This window comes from Acomys russatus, chromosome 32 (genome assembly GCF_903995435.1).
Source record: "Acomys russatus chromosome 32, mAcoRus1.1, whole genome shotgun sequence".
Classification (NCBI taxonomy): Eukaryota; Metazoa; Chordata; class Mammalia; order Rodentia; family Muridae; genus Acomys; species Acomys russatus.
Genome location: NC_067168.1, coordinates 27,167,307 through 27,182,738, shown reverse-complemented (window position 1 = coordinate 27,182,738; position 15,432 = coordinate 27,167,307). Strand labels below are relative to the sequence as shown.

Here is a 15,432-nt window from a genome sequence, read left to right as displayed (position 1 = left end):
GAATGAGACACTGGGGCAGGTTCACAATAGTAGTGATAAGAGGGTGGAAAATTCAACTGGGCTTCATATACGCCAGATCATCTTTTCCTGTTTTCTAGACTCCTGTTATAATCTCTACCTTTCATCATTGAGTTAGTATATATTTGTAAAATACTAATGCAGTTTTCAATGGAGTGAACATGTATGTTTTCTTTCTTTCTTTTTTTCCTTTAAATAGAATTTGTTATCTGAAGGAATGGATACTTCTTCATCCAAAAACTATCCAGTTAAAAAACGAGTGAAAATACATCCCAACACAGTCATGGTGAAGTACACCTCTCATTATCCCCAACCTGGGGACGATGGGTATGAAGAAATCAATGAAGACTATGGCAGATTTATGGAAGAAAACCCAAAGAAGAGCCTGCTGAGTGAAATAAAAAGAAAAGGAAGAACTTTCTTTGGAACTATGGACACTCAGCCTCCACTAAGAGAAGACCCACAAGGCAGCGGCATGGGACCGTTCCAGAGCTTTACAGAGAAAAACATTTTTCAGTCTCGAAAAATGTGGATCGTGCTGTTTGGGTCTGCACTGACTCACGGATGTGTGGCTCTTATCACGAGGCTAGTTTCTGATCGTTCCAAAGTTCCATCTTTAGAGCTCATCTTTATCCGTTCCGTCTTGCAGGTCTTATCTGTGTTGGTTGTGTGTTACTACCAGGAGCCGCCCTTTGGGCCCAGCGGATACAGACTGCGGCTCTTTTTTTATGGTGTATGCAACGTTATCTCCATCACCTGTGCTTATACCTCCTTCACAATAGTTCCTCCCAGCAATGGGACCACGATGTGGAGAGCCACCACCACAGTGTTCAGTGCCATCTTAGCCTTTTTACTTGTAGATGAGAAAATGGCGTACGTGGACATGGCTACCGTGCTTTGCAGCATCTTGGGTGTTTGTCTTGTCATGATTCCCAACATTGTTGATGAAGACAACTCCTTGTTAAATGCCTGGAAAGAAGCCTTTGGATATACCATGACTGTGATGGCGGGTCTGACCACTGCTCTGTCTATGATCGTGTACAGATCCATCAGGGAGAAGATCAGCATGTGGACCGCACTGTTCACCTTTGGTTGGACCGGAACAATCTGGGGAGTATCTACTATGTTTGTCCTTCAAGAGCCCATCATCCCTTTAGACGGAGAGACGTGGAGCTATCTCATCGCTATATGCGTCTGCTCCACGGCTGCATTTTTAGGCGTTTACTATGCCTTAGACAAGTTCCACCCAGCTTTAGTCAGCACCGTGCAGCACCTGGAGATCGTGGTGGCTATGGTCCTGCAGCTTCTAGTGCTGCACATATTTCCTAGCGTTTATGATGTTTTCGGAGGAGTAATCATTATGATCAGTGTATTTGTCCTTGCTGGCTATAAACTTTACTGGAGGAATGTAAGGAGGGAAGACTATCAGGAAATACTGGACTCTCCCATTAAATGAATACCTGGTTATTACTATATTGTTAATGTCTAGTTATGAATATGGACACTGCCATTTTAATATTTACCTATAGATGTCTTTTGTGTTATATTATTAATAGAGTGCTATATAATATAAATATATTATGCAGATGCAGAAAAATATTCCAGACTAATATATTAAAGCATAACTATTAAATAGATGAAATACATTGTGAATTTGGTGTCTTTAAAATTATTAATAAAAGGTAATTGTAGAAGAGTGTCATTCTCCATCACTAAAGAGACAACAAGACTAGGAGTTGCAGATTGAATCTTCATGGTCATAAACTTCTAAAACTGAAAAATGTTTCTGTTTTGCTTATGAGACAGAGTCTCTCTATGTAGTTCTTGGCTGTCCTGGGACTTGATATGTAGACCAGACTGGTCTTGAACTCACAGAGATCTGTCTGCCTCTGTCACCTGAGGTTGGCATTAAAGGCATGTGCCAATATGCCTGGTGAAAAAAAATTTTTTTTCAAGACAGGGTCTCTCTGTGTAGCCTTGGCTGTCCTGGACTTGCTTTGTAGACCAGGCTGGCCTTGAACTCACAGCGATCCGCCTTCCTCTGCCTCCCAAGTGCTGGGGTTAAAGGCATGCGCCACCATGCCCAGCCGAAAAATGTTTATTCTTAATGTTCTACAAATGTGCAAACAAACAGCCTTCCATATTCAAAAGTATTTGTTCATGAAAACTACACTATTAGATAAAATGTTGAACACTTTAGCTAAAGTGCATTTTTCTCGTAAAAACTCTAAGAGGTTTAAAAAGGGCTTGAGTTGAGATGAGTAAGGAGAGGGGAGTCTAAACGTGAGAATGGAAAATTTGTTTCCCCTAGTAGGACACATTATGCAATGTATAGGAAACAATGTAGGGTATAATGATTTCTCACCAGTTATATATAGTCCATGATCCACACCACCTTTTGCCTGATGATGTAGCATCTAATGCTTGGACAGAGTTTCATCTTAATTTATTCAAACCTTTTTCATAGCTGTTCCTGTTTATGATTCTATGATAAGGAATAAAGCAGACAAGCGATGCTCAAAAAAAAAAAAAAAAAAAAAAAAAAAAAAAAAAAAAGACACCGCCATGCCTAGTGCACTGATGAACTGGAAGCAGCTGTGGCTCCTTGCTGAACACCTGCACAAGATGAAGCCTGCAGCAAATCCAGCTGCGATGGGAGAGGAACGCTCCAGGACCCACACCTTACTGAGTTGTTGGTGGTTGACACCTGCTCAGGGAGGGAGAACAGTTTTCTGTTTTGTTTTTTTGGGGGATGTTTCTACTGGTGTATATCTCTGCATTCCAGGTCCCCAATCCCCAAATATGGGCAGCACTAATTGGGCTTAGTGGGTTATAAAAACAAACAAACATCTTAGCTGGGTGTTGTGGCGCACGCTTTTAATCTCAGCACTCGGGAGCCAGAGGCTGGTGGATTGCTGTGAGTTCGAGGCCAGCCTGGTCTACAAAGTGAGTCCAGGACAGCCAAGGCTACACAGAGAAACCCTATCTTGAAAAAATAAAACAAAAAACAAACAAAAAAAAATCATTTCGAGGACTGCCATGGTTACACAGAGAAACCAAAACAACAACAACAGAAAACTTAAAAAAAAAAAGAAAAGAAAAGAAAAGAAAAGAAAAGAAAGAAAGAAAGAAAAAGAAAAAAGAAAAGGAAACCAAACCAAACCAAAAGAAGTCATTAAGTTGGGAGGGGGACATGTTGAGGGGCATATGGGGAGAGTCAGAGGAGGGAACTGGGGATGGGTACCATCATATTTCATTGTACACATGTATGAAATTCTCAAGAATAAAGAAAAATTATAATAAAAAATTGTAACACACTAGCAGTAATCATGATATAGTAGAAAATTGACATGGTACCCTGGGAATCTCTTCAAAAGGGCCTCTAGGCCTGTAAAGGCATACAAGTCAGCATTAGTTTGCGTCTAATTCGGACTATCATTGGTTCTGCATGTGTTGACATGATACTGATTACTAAGGTACTGCCTCTCAGCTCGCAGCTCACCCTTCTACACTTTTCTATGTGATGCCATGGCTCAGACCCGACGCATTTCACTCTTCTGGTGCTAGCTCGTATCTCTCCCGGGGGTTCTGCCTACAAAGGACATTACAGAGGGGCGCACCTGATGGCAAAGGGCTATAACTCTAGCTGCTTGGGAGGCTGAGGCAGGGAGATCACAAAGGTCAGGGTTAGCGTTGGCAACTTAGCCAGATCTGTTTTTAAAAGGGGGTTTACTGGGGCTATAGCTCAGTGGCATACTATGCAGCAAGCTGCTCTTGGTTCAAATACCTGCATTGCAAACAAACAAACAAACAAACAGATAGCTAAGCAAATAAGTAACCGAGAAAGCAAAAACAGTCAGTAGAGAGAGATTGGAAGCAAGAGACCTGTCTCTTTCTCTCTGCCTTTAGCATCTGGTGCCGTTTGACCTGGGGCTGTCGTGAGGCCAGCAGGACTCCATTCTGTCCTTAGGTTACTTTCCGCACTGGTCCTTCCTCTAACACCGCCCCCACCACCACTCCTGAGCAGCAGAAGAGCCAGCTGGAGTGCGTCCTCCTAGAGGTCTGAGCTCTATCATACCTCAGCTGGGTCACGCCTCTGTGCTTCTGAATTCTGTCATCTAAACCTGACTCTCCCTCCTCACTATCCCTTAGGGGTGATAGCTGATCCATGAAGCAATCTCTCCTGGGTTACTGCAGTGTAATCTCTGCTCTCTCCTGCCCCTAGCCCATGGCCTATTTTGGGTGGAAAGGTCTATTTGAGACAAAGTCTCACTATATATCCATGGCTGTCTTTGAACCTGGGGTGATCCTTCCTGTGTCTGTCCCCCCAATGATGGGATGACAGGCGTGAGCCACCAAACGTGGCTTTAGTTGTCAGTCAATTAACATATAATACTAAAGCTCCTCCATTGTGATCTCTTTGTGACTTCTGTTTTCCTGAGTAAAATGTCACCAAATCATCTCCAAACAAATCCGAAGCCATTAATAAGGTTCCTAGCTTTGAGAAAATGCCAACACTTATATTTTCAGGAATTACTAGACATTAGCTATTGATAGACATTATGCAAACTGAGCCAGCATGGAGGTATACGTCTGTAATCTTAACTTCTTAGGAAGCCGAGGCAGGACGCTCCTGCATCTGAGGCCAGCTTGGGCAATTTAGCAAGATCCAATGTATAAGTTAAAAAACGAAAATGGCTGGGTGCATAGCCTGTGGTAGAATGCGGAGGCCGCACCTGTGAGCCTTGGGTGCAACCTGCCGTGGATGAGCATGGACACAGACACACACGCACAGCAAAGGAAAGCACAGGAGGAGGGTTGGGAGGCTTAGGGCTGGAGAGCGCCTGGGAGAGAATGGACACGGCACTAAGCGGTGCAGCGTAAGGGGGATGAAAATAGGGCAGGACATTTTTGGGGAAAAAAATTAATCAGAATGTTTTCAGCTTTGATTCAAGATAGAAAATAAGTACCAGTAACTGAGAAATCTGGGGAGCTGGATGACCACTTGGCAGACTAAATAGGAAAAGACACGGAGAAACGGTGCAACTTAACAGTGCGCCTTTGCTAATGAGTGTGGAGTTATAGCCTCTTAAAAAGAACCTGAGCAAAAAGACAAATGCACAGAAAAACGATGCCAAGAGCCACAGGGCCAGTGAGCTGGCTCCGTGCATAAGGGCTCTTGCCATCAATCCTGACAACCAGATCATGGGAACTCACACGGTGAAATGAGAGAACCAACTCCAGAACCAACTCCTTTGACCTCCACACCACTCCAACAAATAAATATGATTAAATAAGATATCTCAAGAACTACAGCTTGGGGGTGGAGAGATGATTCCTCTGTTAAGATCATTTTGTTGCTCCCTCAGAGGACCCAGGCTGGGCTCCCAGCACCCACATGACAACTTACCGTCTGATATTTCAGTTCTGGGGATCTGATGCTCTCTTCTGGTCACTGAGGAAACTGCACGCACCTAGTGCATTCTACAAACAACACAAGAAAACATAACACACATGAAAGTTTTTGCTTTTGTTTTTAAGAATTGCAAACTTGCTCCTCAGCAGAAGCAACTAGGGCCGGGAAACATCAGAGTAATCTTTAAAGTAATGAACAACAACAACAAACAAACAAGCCCTTAGAAACAACAACAACAAACAAGTCCTTAGTGGCTTTCCTAACATATGGCTTCAATTCTAACCGCGATCTATTCCGTCAACACTCTCCAGTTGCCTAACGGCTTTACATTATGTAACACTCTCCCAAACCCTCCTTTTTGCCCAAATAGTCTTACTACACATTTCCCCTCTCATTGTGCCTTAATGCCTCTCTGCCCCTAGATACAAGTGTTGTGTTGAGCAGATTAATAATTCAGGTGGCTTTAAATCTCAAGAACTGACACTGGTATGGACTCTCGGGAGCCCCATCATGCAAAGTGGACCCTTTCCTGTAACAGTGTGACCACAGTAAATGCAGAAATTAAACTTAGTTGGTAGGGCCCACGAATTTCTACAGTTCCATATCAAGCCTGTGATAACTTCTTGCTAACAGATAAGTAAGGCTTTCTTCCTCCTTGATAGGAACCCTAAACTAGATCATTCTAACTGTAAGCTGTCAACAGTCTCCTGGGAAAGGCCTGAAAATATAGAGGGCTCATATTTCCTTTCTTTAATATCCCAATCTCCTCCTTTGGAGCTAATGGGGGTGAGCTGCCTATATCGTTTTTGTTTGCTTTTGAGACAGGGTCTCTCTATATAGCCCTGGCTGTCCTGGAATTTGCTACATAGACCAGGCTGGCCTTGAAGTTGCAGAACTTGAACCTACCTCTCTGCCTCTTGCATTTTGAGATAAAAGGTGTGGTGGTCTATATATATTTTTTGTTGTGTTTTTGTATTTTTGGGGATTTAAAAGAAGATTTATTTGGAGCCGGGCGTGGTGGCACACACCTTTAATCCCAGCACGCAGTAGGCAGAGGCAGGTGGATCACTGTGAGTTCAAGGCCAGCCTGGTCTACAAAGCGAGTCCAGGACAGCCAAGGCTAACACAGAGAGACCCTGTCTCGAAAAAAACAAAAAACAAAATAAGATTTATTTATTATTATGCATACAGTACTCTGCCTGCATGTACACCTACATGCCAGTAGAGGGCAACAGATCACATTATTGATGGTTATGAGCTACCATGTGGTTGCTGGTAATTGAACTCAGGACCTTGGAAATGCAATCAATGCTCTTAACCTCTGAGCCATCTCTCCAGCCCATATTATATTTTGTTTGTTTGTTTTGAGAGAGGGTTTCTCTGTGTAGCCCTGGATGTTCTAGAACTCCCTCTGTAGACCAGGCTGGCCTTTGATCCACCTGCCTCTGACTCCTAAGTGTTGGGATTGAAGGCATGAGCCACCACCACCCTGCGGTCTGTATGGTTTTTTTGTTTGTTTGTTTTTGTTGTTATTTTCAAGACAGAGTTCCTTTCTTTCTTTCTGAAACAAAAATCAAGCTAGATTTTAAAGAGGAATTTTAGATTTCCAATAAAATCAAATGGAAAGAGTATATACTCCTTGCCTCTGATGTACACCACCCCTTCTACAGTCAACATCCTGTGTCAAAGTGGTGACGTGTGTTACAATCATTAATGCACATAAACACATTCAAGACAGGGTTTCTCTGTGTAGCCTTGGCTGTCCTGGACTCGCTTTGTAGACCAGGCTGGCCTCAAACTCACAGAGATCTGCCTGCCTCTGCCTCCCCCAGAACTGGGATCACAGGCTTCTGTAAGTTTTTTAACATGTAATTTACATTATTTTTGATACTAACAATACACTGTAGGTAGAGTATCCTTTGCTCAATTTTATGGTCTACTTTTCTCAACTAAGGCTAGGAAGGGGCCAGAGGTAATTTGTATTTTACCTGGGGCAGGCGAACCTGTGTATCCATCAACAAGCAAATCAAGTTAAACGCAGGAAAGCGACGTTTTAGGACTCACAGGTAGGGCCTGTATTAAGTGAAGGAGTGATGGTTTAGGAATTAAGAGCACTGGTTGCTCTTCCAGGGGACCTGGGGATGATTTCCAGCACACACAGTGTTTCAAAACCAGCTTTAACTCCAACTCCAGAGGATCCTATACCCTCTGTTGGTCTCCAGGAGCACTAGGTAAGCATACGATACACAAACATACATGTATGCCAAACACTGGAACACACACACACACACACACACACACACACACACACACAATTCAACTTAAAAAGTGAAAGGAAGACGTACTAACGCCTCGGTTATTGAGGATGACAGTGTGCTAAGGACGGGACGGGGGTGCCTGAAAGCTGACAGTTCCTCACTCATTTAATAGACTTTGCAATCTAGGTATATGGGTGCAGCTACCCTGGAGGCAGAAACTCATGTTTCATCAAAGTTACCTAACCTAGAGGTTTTTTTGGTTTTTTTTTTTTTTTTTTTTTTTTTTTAGGTGCCACACCTACACTAAGCAACAAAGGTGATTAGGAAATTATGAGGTAGTTTATCCGTGGCTGCAAGGCTAGTTAGGAAGAGAAACGATTTACTAATGCCTTGGCAGAGGCTAGGGCTGTGACACAGTCATTATGCTTTGCCCCAGGGCAAAGGTAACTGTCCTTTTCATAGGGCTGGAAGGCGAGAGAGTGAAGGCTGCTCACGCGCCACGGCACTCGGAAGTTCCTCAGACAGCTTATTTTGGCTGTGGTTTTAATGAACAAACATCCTATATTTTTCTCCGAGGCTTGTTTTTCTTTGTTACTCCCCTGTCCCTAAGAATCTGCAGCTGGTCGGCCCTTTCAGATGCAGGAACCAGCGTAGTTTGGGTTGATCTCGGGGCCACGGCTCGTCGTTAATGAGCAATGATAATGACAGGTTTTTTGCAGCGCTGGGAAAGGCGGAAAGCAGGCAGCCACCGAGGAAGCCGCCGGGGAAGGAGAAAACAGCCCTCCTGCCCAGCGCTTCTCACCTTCTCCCGACTGAGCGCCGCGCAGTCTCAGCTCACCGAATCCTGAGCAACACGCTTGATTGACAGTCCAGTTCACCCAATCCCCGAGCGGCGCACTCCGCTGGGGCGCGTCAGGGGCGGGCTCCGGAGGCGATGGGAGCCTATGAGATTGGCCGTGGAGCGGGTTTCCTGCCCGACCCGGCCCGCCCACCGGTTGCGCGCGCCCCGCCCCTCCCTGAGAGCTACGCGGCGGCGCAGCACAGGCCTCGTGCGGTAACGGCATCCGGGCTGCCGTGGCGGGCGGCGTCCCGGTGCCTTCCTCAGGTGACTGGAGCCGCGGGGCCCGGCGGAGGGAAGGTGAGGCGACCTTGCCCGCGGGCGGACACACGCACGATCAGTCCCCTCGGCCTCCCGGCCGGTCCGCGCCGCCTTTGAATCCCTCATCGCTTCCTCTTCCCCCGGCGAAGTTAGCCCGGGGGCGCCGTCTGCCGGCGGCGGAGCGGAGGGGGGCGGGGAGGCCGCTCGGCGGAGCTCGGGGGTTCGCGGTGCTGCCCGGTGACCGCCCCCCCCCCCCGCGGGCCTCTCAGGGAGGCGGGCAGGCAAACGTGCGGGGCGCCGCCTCAGCTCTTGTCCCCAGAAAGCCTTGTCGCTGTCGGTGGTGGAGCCCCCGGGGCCGCGGCGGGCTGGCAGGAAGGGCGCTCTCACCTCCAGCCGCCAGCGGGAGGGAGGAAGCCGGTGAGGGGGAGGACATGCTCGGGGCGCGCCCTCCCCTCCCCCTCCCGCTCCGGAGCAGCAGGAGAGACCGGGGTGACCCGGGGGTTGTGGACTTGGGATCGGCCCCGTTAAAACAGCTTTGCTGGGTCGGTTTCGTACGGTTCCGCACGGGCTTCCGCGCTTGTTCGGTTCACGGTTAACAGCTGGGGGGAAGCTGGTTTTTTGTTCAGGGTCGAGCACCGTAACATCATCGCTCGCTCGGTTAAGTGTGGGGCCGAGCCGAAGTCACCCAGAGAAAATGACGCCCCTCATGTTAGTTAGGTAAGAATCTTTAGGAGTTAGGAAAGAATGAGGTGAAGAAAACTTCCTGACCCCATGTTGAGTGGGGAGCAGTGAGAATCAGTGTCCAGTCAAAAGCGGGTAAAGTTTTGCAAGAAGTGTTCATTTTTCGAAAGCTTAACCTTGGTAGCTTTTATGATCACCCTTAACGACTTCTTAATAAGCACCCGGAAATCAATTGTTTGCTTTCAGCCTTTATCGAGGTCACAAAATCGATGGGAGAAGTAGTCCAAGAAGAAAGTTTTGTTTGACAATTTTCAGTCTTCGTTCCGTTCCATTCATATCTTGGTAGTAAATCGAGGCATATGCATTGATCGACTGGCGCTTTTTAAATCGTGGCCACGTAAGGTGCTTTCTCTGGGAAAACTGATCTGTAGGAATTGGCTACAGTAAATATAAGTGTTGCTATCTCAGCTGTATGTATAAGTACCAAGTTTTAAAGACTTGCCTCCTTCTCAAGCATTTTCGGTTTGTTTAGTCTTTCCTACTGCTTACAGGTCCATGTAAATAAGTTGCCACATTAGTGTATTGCTCTACTAAACACTGAGTGGCTGTTTATGCTGCTAGTTTTCATATTTTGAGAACCGTGTTCCAGAGTTCAAGGTTTGATGTGATTATTATAAATACATTCCTTCTCAGGAAAACTTGGAAAAAAAAAGAACTAACAATGGTAATATGGAAAAAATGCATGGTCTCAATCCTAGAAAATCAAATGATTGTTTCACTGCTAAGTAAATTGAAGGAAATTCTTGAGATTACTGAACATTTAACAAAACCGGCAGTTTGAAGACATTTGACAGGCCTACAAGATTCTCATTTTAACCTATCCCGGAAACAGAACTTAAAAATCTTCCTTTCAAAACTGATTCTGTTCTGTGCTGTCTCTCTTTGGTGATATGTTAGGTAACATACTCTCAGTAACTCAGACAAAAACGTTAACATCGTCCTATTTTTGTAGTCATTTTCTTAAAAAAAATCTTACCTTTGCATTTGTACACTGTTTTTAATTTCTGTTTCTGAACTGCTCCCTAGCTCTAACTGGGTTTTCTGCCTGGATGTTCCAGTGTGTTCTGTCTGTGCTGTTCTTAAAATAATACTTTGAACATATTGTTCACTGTTTAGAGACCAGTAATATCTTTCATCTAGATGTCACAGCCTTTTAAGGGCTTAGTTTTATTTTATGTGTTTGAGTGTTTTGCCTACATATAAGTGCATCATGTGATGTGGGTTCTGGGAACAGAACCGAGATCTCCTGCAAGAGCTCTTAACCATCTGTCCAACTGCAGAAAAAAAGCTACCTGTAAATTAACCAAAGTAGCAAAAGAAAGTCGTGTTAAGCCTGCCTGCCTACCTTTCATTCGTTTTCTTCCTCCCTTCCTGCACCTCTCCTTTTCTCCTTGTCTCTCCTGTCTTTTTTTCCTTCCTTCAGTTTTAGGATCACACCCAAGACTCCTAATAAGCCACTGAGGTATATCATCATTCCCAAGTTCTAGTTTTTAAAAAAATGATTGGTTATTATATTTTTGTTTATCTTTGTGTGTGTGTCTGTGTGTGCACCCACAAAAGGAGTCAGGACAACTTGTGGAGACTTGGTTTTCTGTCTACCACATAGGTCCCATGAATTGAATTCAGGTAATCAGGCTTGGCAGCAGGTACTTTTTACCTGAAACAACATCTTGACCACCAGCCAGAGTCATATTTTTTTATATATAATTAAACATTTAAAAATTATGTATATGTATATATGTATGTTGAGGGCATGATCTGTGCACATGACTGCAGGTGCCTGAAAAGGGAGGCCAGAAGAGAGCATCAGAGCCCCTGGAGCTGAGTTTGCAGACAAGCGTCTCCTGATGCAGGTGCTTGGAGCCAAGTGTGGGTTCTTTGCAAGAACAGTACTTGAATTTAACTGGTGCCATCTTTCCCGCCCCCAAACTTTAATTTTGATCCTTGAGTAAAAGCCTGTCAAAGTTTTCTATTATGTTGAACTTTTTTTTTTCTTTTGCCTCTCCCTCTTTTACCTTTTCAAGTTAACAACAGAATGATGGGTTTTGTGATGGCATTTGCACATGTATTACTTAAACATCCCCTTTCCCCAACTGCCTGCCTTCTTTCTTGCCCTTGTTTTTTAATTTTATATAAATTTATGTCATGATATCATAGAACATTTTTGCTGAAACACTGGAATTTAGCCTTTTGTTTTTTAGATTGGGAAAGTGAAATCCATGCAAATAACCCCTAAAATGTACACATCTTGATATTGGGGTAGAGCTGTAGCTCAAACTTCATCTCATTCAAATATCATGTGTTCTTTATGGTACCATATTATTGCCTTGTACAATGCATAGTGTTTGCTTCGTGTTATTTGTTTTGTATGCTCTTAACGTAGATCCATGCTTTCTTATTTTGAGGTGAGCTCTCAAACTTCTTCTCATATTGTTGCTGGCACTGTGATCTGTGTCTGTCTTCCTGACTCAGCCTCCTGAGGAGCTGGGATCCTGGCATCTGACATTTTACTTTGTATTTTTCAGTCTCTATGCATTAGTAGCATTAATGAAGTCTATTGTCTTTGTAGTTTTCTGTGTTCTCCTAATAAGTGTATGGTGGTGCTGGGAGTGTAGCTCTGGGGACAGAGGGCTGCTGTAAAGGCAGGTTGGATCCTCAGCACTGAAGGGAAAAGAAAATGGATGGCTGCCTTGCACGTTTTACTGTTGGAATTTGTTTTCTTTGGCTCATTTGGTAAAAATAATGACTCTTTGGGGGACATTGCAAGGAGTTCGTAATGGTTTGGTGGACACTGGGAGGGTATATCGTGAAACTAAATGTGCTCCAGCTTAATGTGCTGTCTCCTTGAGGGTTAACTAGTAACCCTTTTCCGTTTTGTTCCTCTGTCAAGAATCAGCAGTGCAGTCTGCTTGTTAAGCACATTTTAAAAATCACTTTCCATTTTGTAGAGTTAGAGCGTGTGTGTGTGTGTGTGTGTGTGTGTGTGTGTGTGTGTGTAAAACTAAAGTTTGTTACTAGAAGCAGTGTTGGGTCACCTATAACAAGAGTTCAGTGGTACAAGGCAGCACAGAAAACTGCCAGGTAAAATTTCTCTGAGGAGATTGAGTCCTTCCTTCTCTTTTGTTTTTGTTTTTGTTTTGTTTGTTTGTTGGAGACAGGGTCTCTATGCAGCCCTGGTTGAGCTGGAACTTCCTAGGTATGTCAGGGCTGGCCTGAAACTCAAAGATCTCCTGCCTCTTTCATCTATGTGTTGGTTGGTTAGTATGGCTGCCTTTTTTTTTTTTTTTTTTTTTAATAAATTTCCATATCCTGGAATCAGATTGAAGCACAAAAATTGCAGGTTTGAGGTCACCTTGGCCAGTCTTATCTTAAAAACAAAACAATAGATGGGCGTGGTGGTGCACACTTTTAATCCCAGCACTCGGGAGGGGAGGCAGGCATATAGCTGTGGTCAGCCTGGTCTACAAAGCGAGTCCAGGACAGCCAAGGCTGCACAGAGAGACCCTGGCTCGAAAAAAACCCAGAAATCAACCCACACCCCAAATATTACAAGTTAAAGAAAATCTGTTGAAATGCTTTTATTTATGAAATTATCTTTCGTGATTGGCAAATTGTATATAAATATGATATGGGTGATGTCAGCTTTTCTTCAGATGAAGGAGTTGTGTAGAGTTAGTGAATATCGTTGAGAATATGTGGAAAGTGTGTTTCTCCTAGGCTGGTCTTGAACTCATTCTGTAGCTCAAGGTGACATTGAACTCCTGATCTTCTGCCTTCGAGTCTAGTAAACGTGGGCCATCTTTCTTTGCGTGTGCAGTGCTGGGTCATAAACTCAGGGTTTTGTTCTTTTGAGGCAGACATTCTACCAACTGAGCCATATCATTCAAATTTTTTTTTTTTTTAAGAATAAATGCTTCAAAAAAAAAAAAAGAAGAATAAATGCTTCTTTAAGTGTTTTTCTTTTCTTTAGTCAGTTTCCTAAAACTTTTACACATATTTCTAAATCGTGTTGCTGTGTAGAGCAACTCAAGTAATAGGTAGAATAATTTGGTACAGTGTGGCACTTTAAAGCATTCCAGCTCTATTAGCAGGCATTGGAATTTTTTTCTTTTAGAAATGCTTCATTTTCAGCTGTTACACATTTAAAAAAATTTTTAAAAGTGATTTTTGATTATTTGTTTGCTAAAACCATGTTTGCTTTCCATTGTTTTGATAAATATGGCAGCTTGGAGAGAAAGGGCGTGTTTGTTTTACATGTCCTGATCACAACCTTTCGTTGAGGACGGTCAGGACAAGAACTGAAACAGGCAGAAGCCGTGGGGGACGCTGCAGCTGACTTTCTCTCTATGCCGTTTGCTAATCTTAATTTAAAAAAAAAAAAAAAAATCAACTAATATCTGTATAGTTTTGCTCCCTGCCCCCTCTGGACCCTGTAAAAAATGTGTATGGATGTTTTGCCTGCATTATACATACCATATATATCCATTGCCTAGGGAGGTTAGAAGAAGATACTAGATCTTCAGGAACTGGAGGTACAGGCAGTGTGGGCTGTCTTGTTGGTGCTGGGGACTGAACCCAGGTCCTGGAAGAACAGGCAGTGCTCTTGACCACTGAAGCATCTCTCTAGCTCCTCCTTTTTTCAACCTTTATTTTTAGGTTTACAGATGTTTGTTTTGGCTGTTGATGTTTACCACATCCATGTAGTGCCTGCAGAGGCAAGAAGAGGGCATCAGATGCTTTGGGACCAGAGTTACAAATGGTTTTTGCTGCCCTCTGGGCTCTAGGACTCAAACTAGGGTCATCTGGAAGAGCAGCCAGTGCTTTTAGCTGCCATCTCTCCATTCCCTCATTACACATTCCAGGACCACCTGCCCAGGGGTGGCTGTGCTCAGAGTAGACTAGCCTCCCACATCAGTAATTACTTAATCAAGAAAATGTTAACAGGTGTGCCCACAGGGCAATTTGATGGAAGTGCTTCTTTGAGTGAGATTTCCTTTTCCTGGTGACTCTAGTTTGTGTCAAATTGACCACAGTTAACCAACATTTTGTGTGTGTGTGTGTGTGTGTGTGTGTGTATCTGTGTGTCTGTGTGTCAGTGTGTGTTTCGCATGCATGCACAGTACCTGGAGAGGCCAGAAGAGCATGTCAGATCCACTGTAGCTGGAGTTACAAGCGGTTGTAAGCTACCTGGGTTTTGTGCTGGGACCTGAATTCTGGCACAGTTCAGAATAGAATGTGTTCTTAACTGATGAGCAAGATCTTTTCTGTAAGGTTTCAAACTGTTCCCTTTTGATAAATTCCACTTGTATTTAATTAAAAATACCAACTTAAAAAATTATTTTTTAAAAGTATTTTTAAATTTGCTTCATTATAGAGTTCATCGGTGTATCTCAATGAATTTCTATATTGCCTGGATCAAGATACAGAACATTTCCAGTGCTTTATAAAGCTCAATTTTGCAACTTTCCAATCAATACCATCTATACTGCTTCTATTGTTAGGACCACTACCATCATAAGTTAATTTTTGCTTCCTTCAACTTAATCTCAGTAGAAATACACAATATATAATCTTGTTGATGGCTCCTTTTACATACCGTGCTTCTTAGTGGGTGCTGCGAACCAAACGTGCATCCTGTGGAAGACTCTGGCACCATTGAGCCATCTGTTCATCTTTTTTACATTTTATTTATTTACTTTTTTGAGACAAGGTCTCACTATGGAGCTCCTGTTTGTCTGGAACTTGGTTCCAGGCTGCCCTCAAACTCATAAAAATTTGAGCTCTGTCTCCTGAGTGCTAGGATTAAAAACCTATACTACCATGTAATACTCAGCCTCTATTTATTAAAATGTATTATAAGGTTTTTAAAAATTATTTTTTACATGCATTGGTGTTTTGCC

The 15,432-nt window shown here is 43.6% G+C and overlaps 1 protein-coding gene across 1 annotated transcript; it reads left to right on the top strand.

Annotated features, from left to right (window-relative positions):
* The first annotated feature begins 221 nt into the window (after nucleotides 1–221).
* Nucleotides 222–2,032, top strand: Slc35g2 (solute carrier family 35 member G2). Its single transcript, XM_051140614.1, has one exon. The coding sequence runs from the start codon at nucleotides 236–238 to the stop codon at nucleotides 1,472–1,474; it is 1,239 nt and encodes a 412-aa protein (XP_050996571.1). The 5' UTR covers nucleotides 222–235; the 3' UTR covers nucleotides 1,475–2,032.
* Nucleotides 2,033–15,432: the final 13,400 nt, after the last annotated feature.

Excerpts from the sequence above, each read along its gene's own strand:
- Slc35g2 (XM_051140614.1), top strand. The coding sequence starts at position 236 with ATGGATACTTCTTCATCCAAAAACTATCCAGTTAAAAAACGAGTGAAA.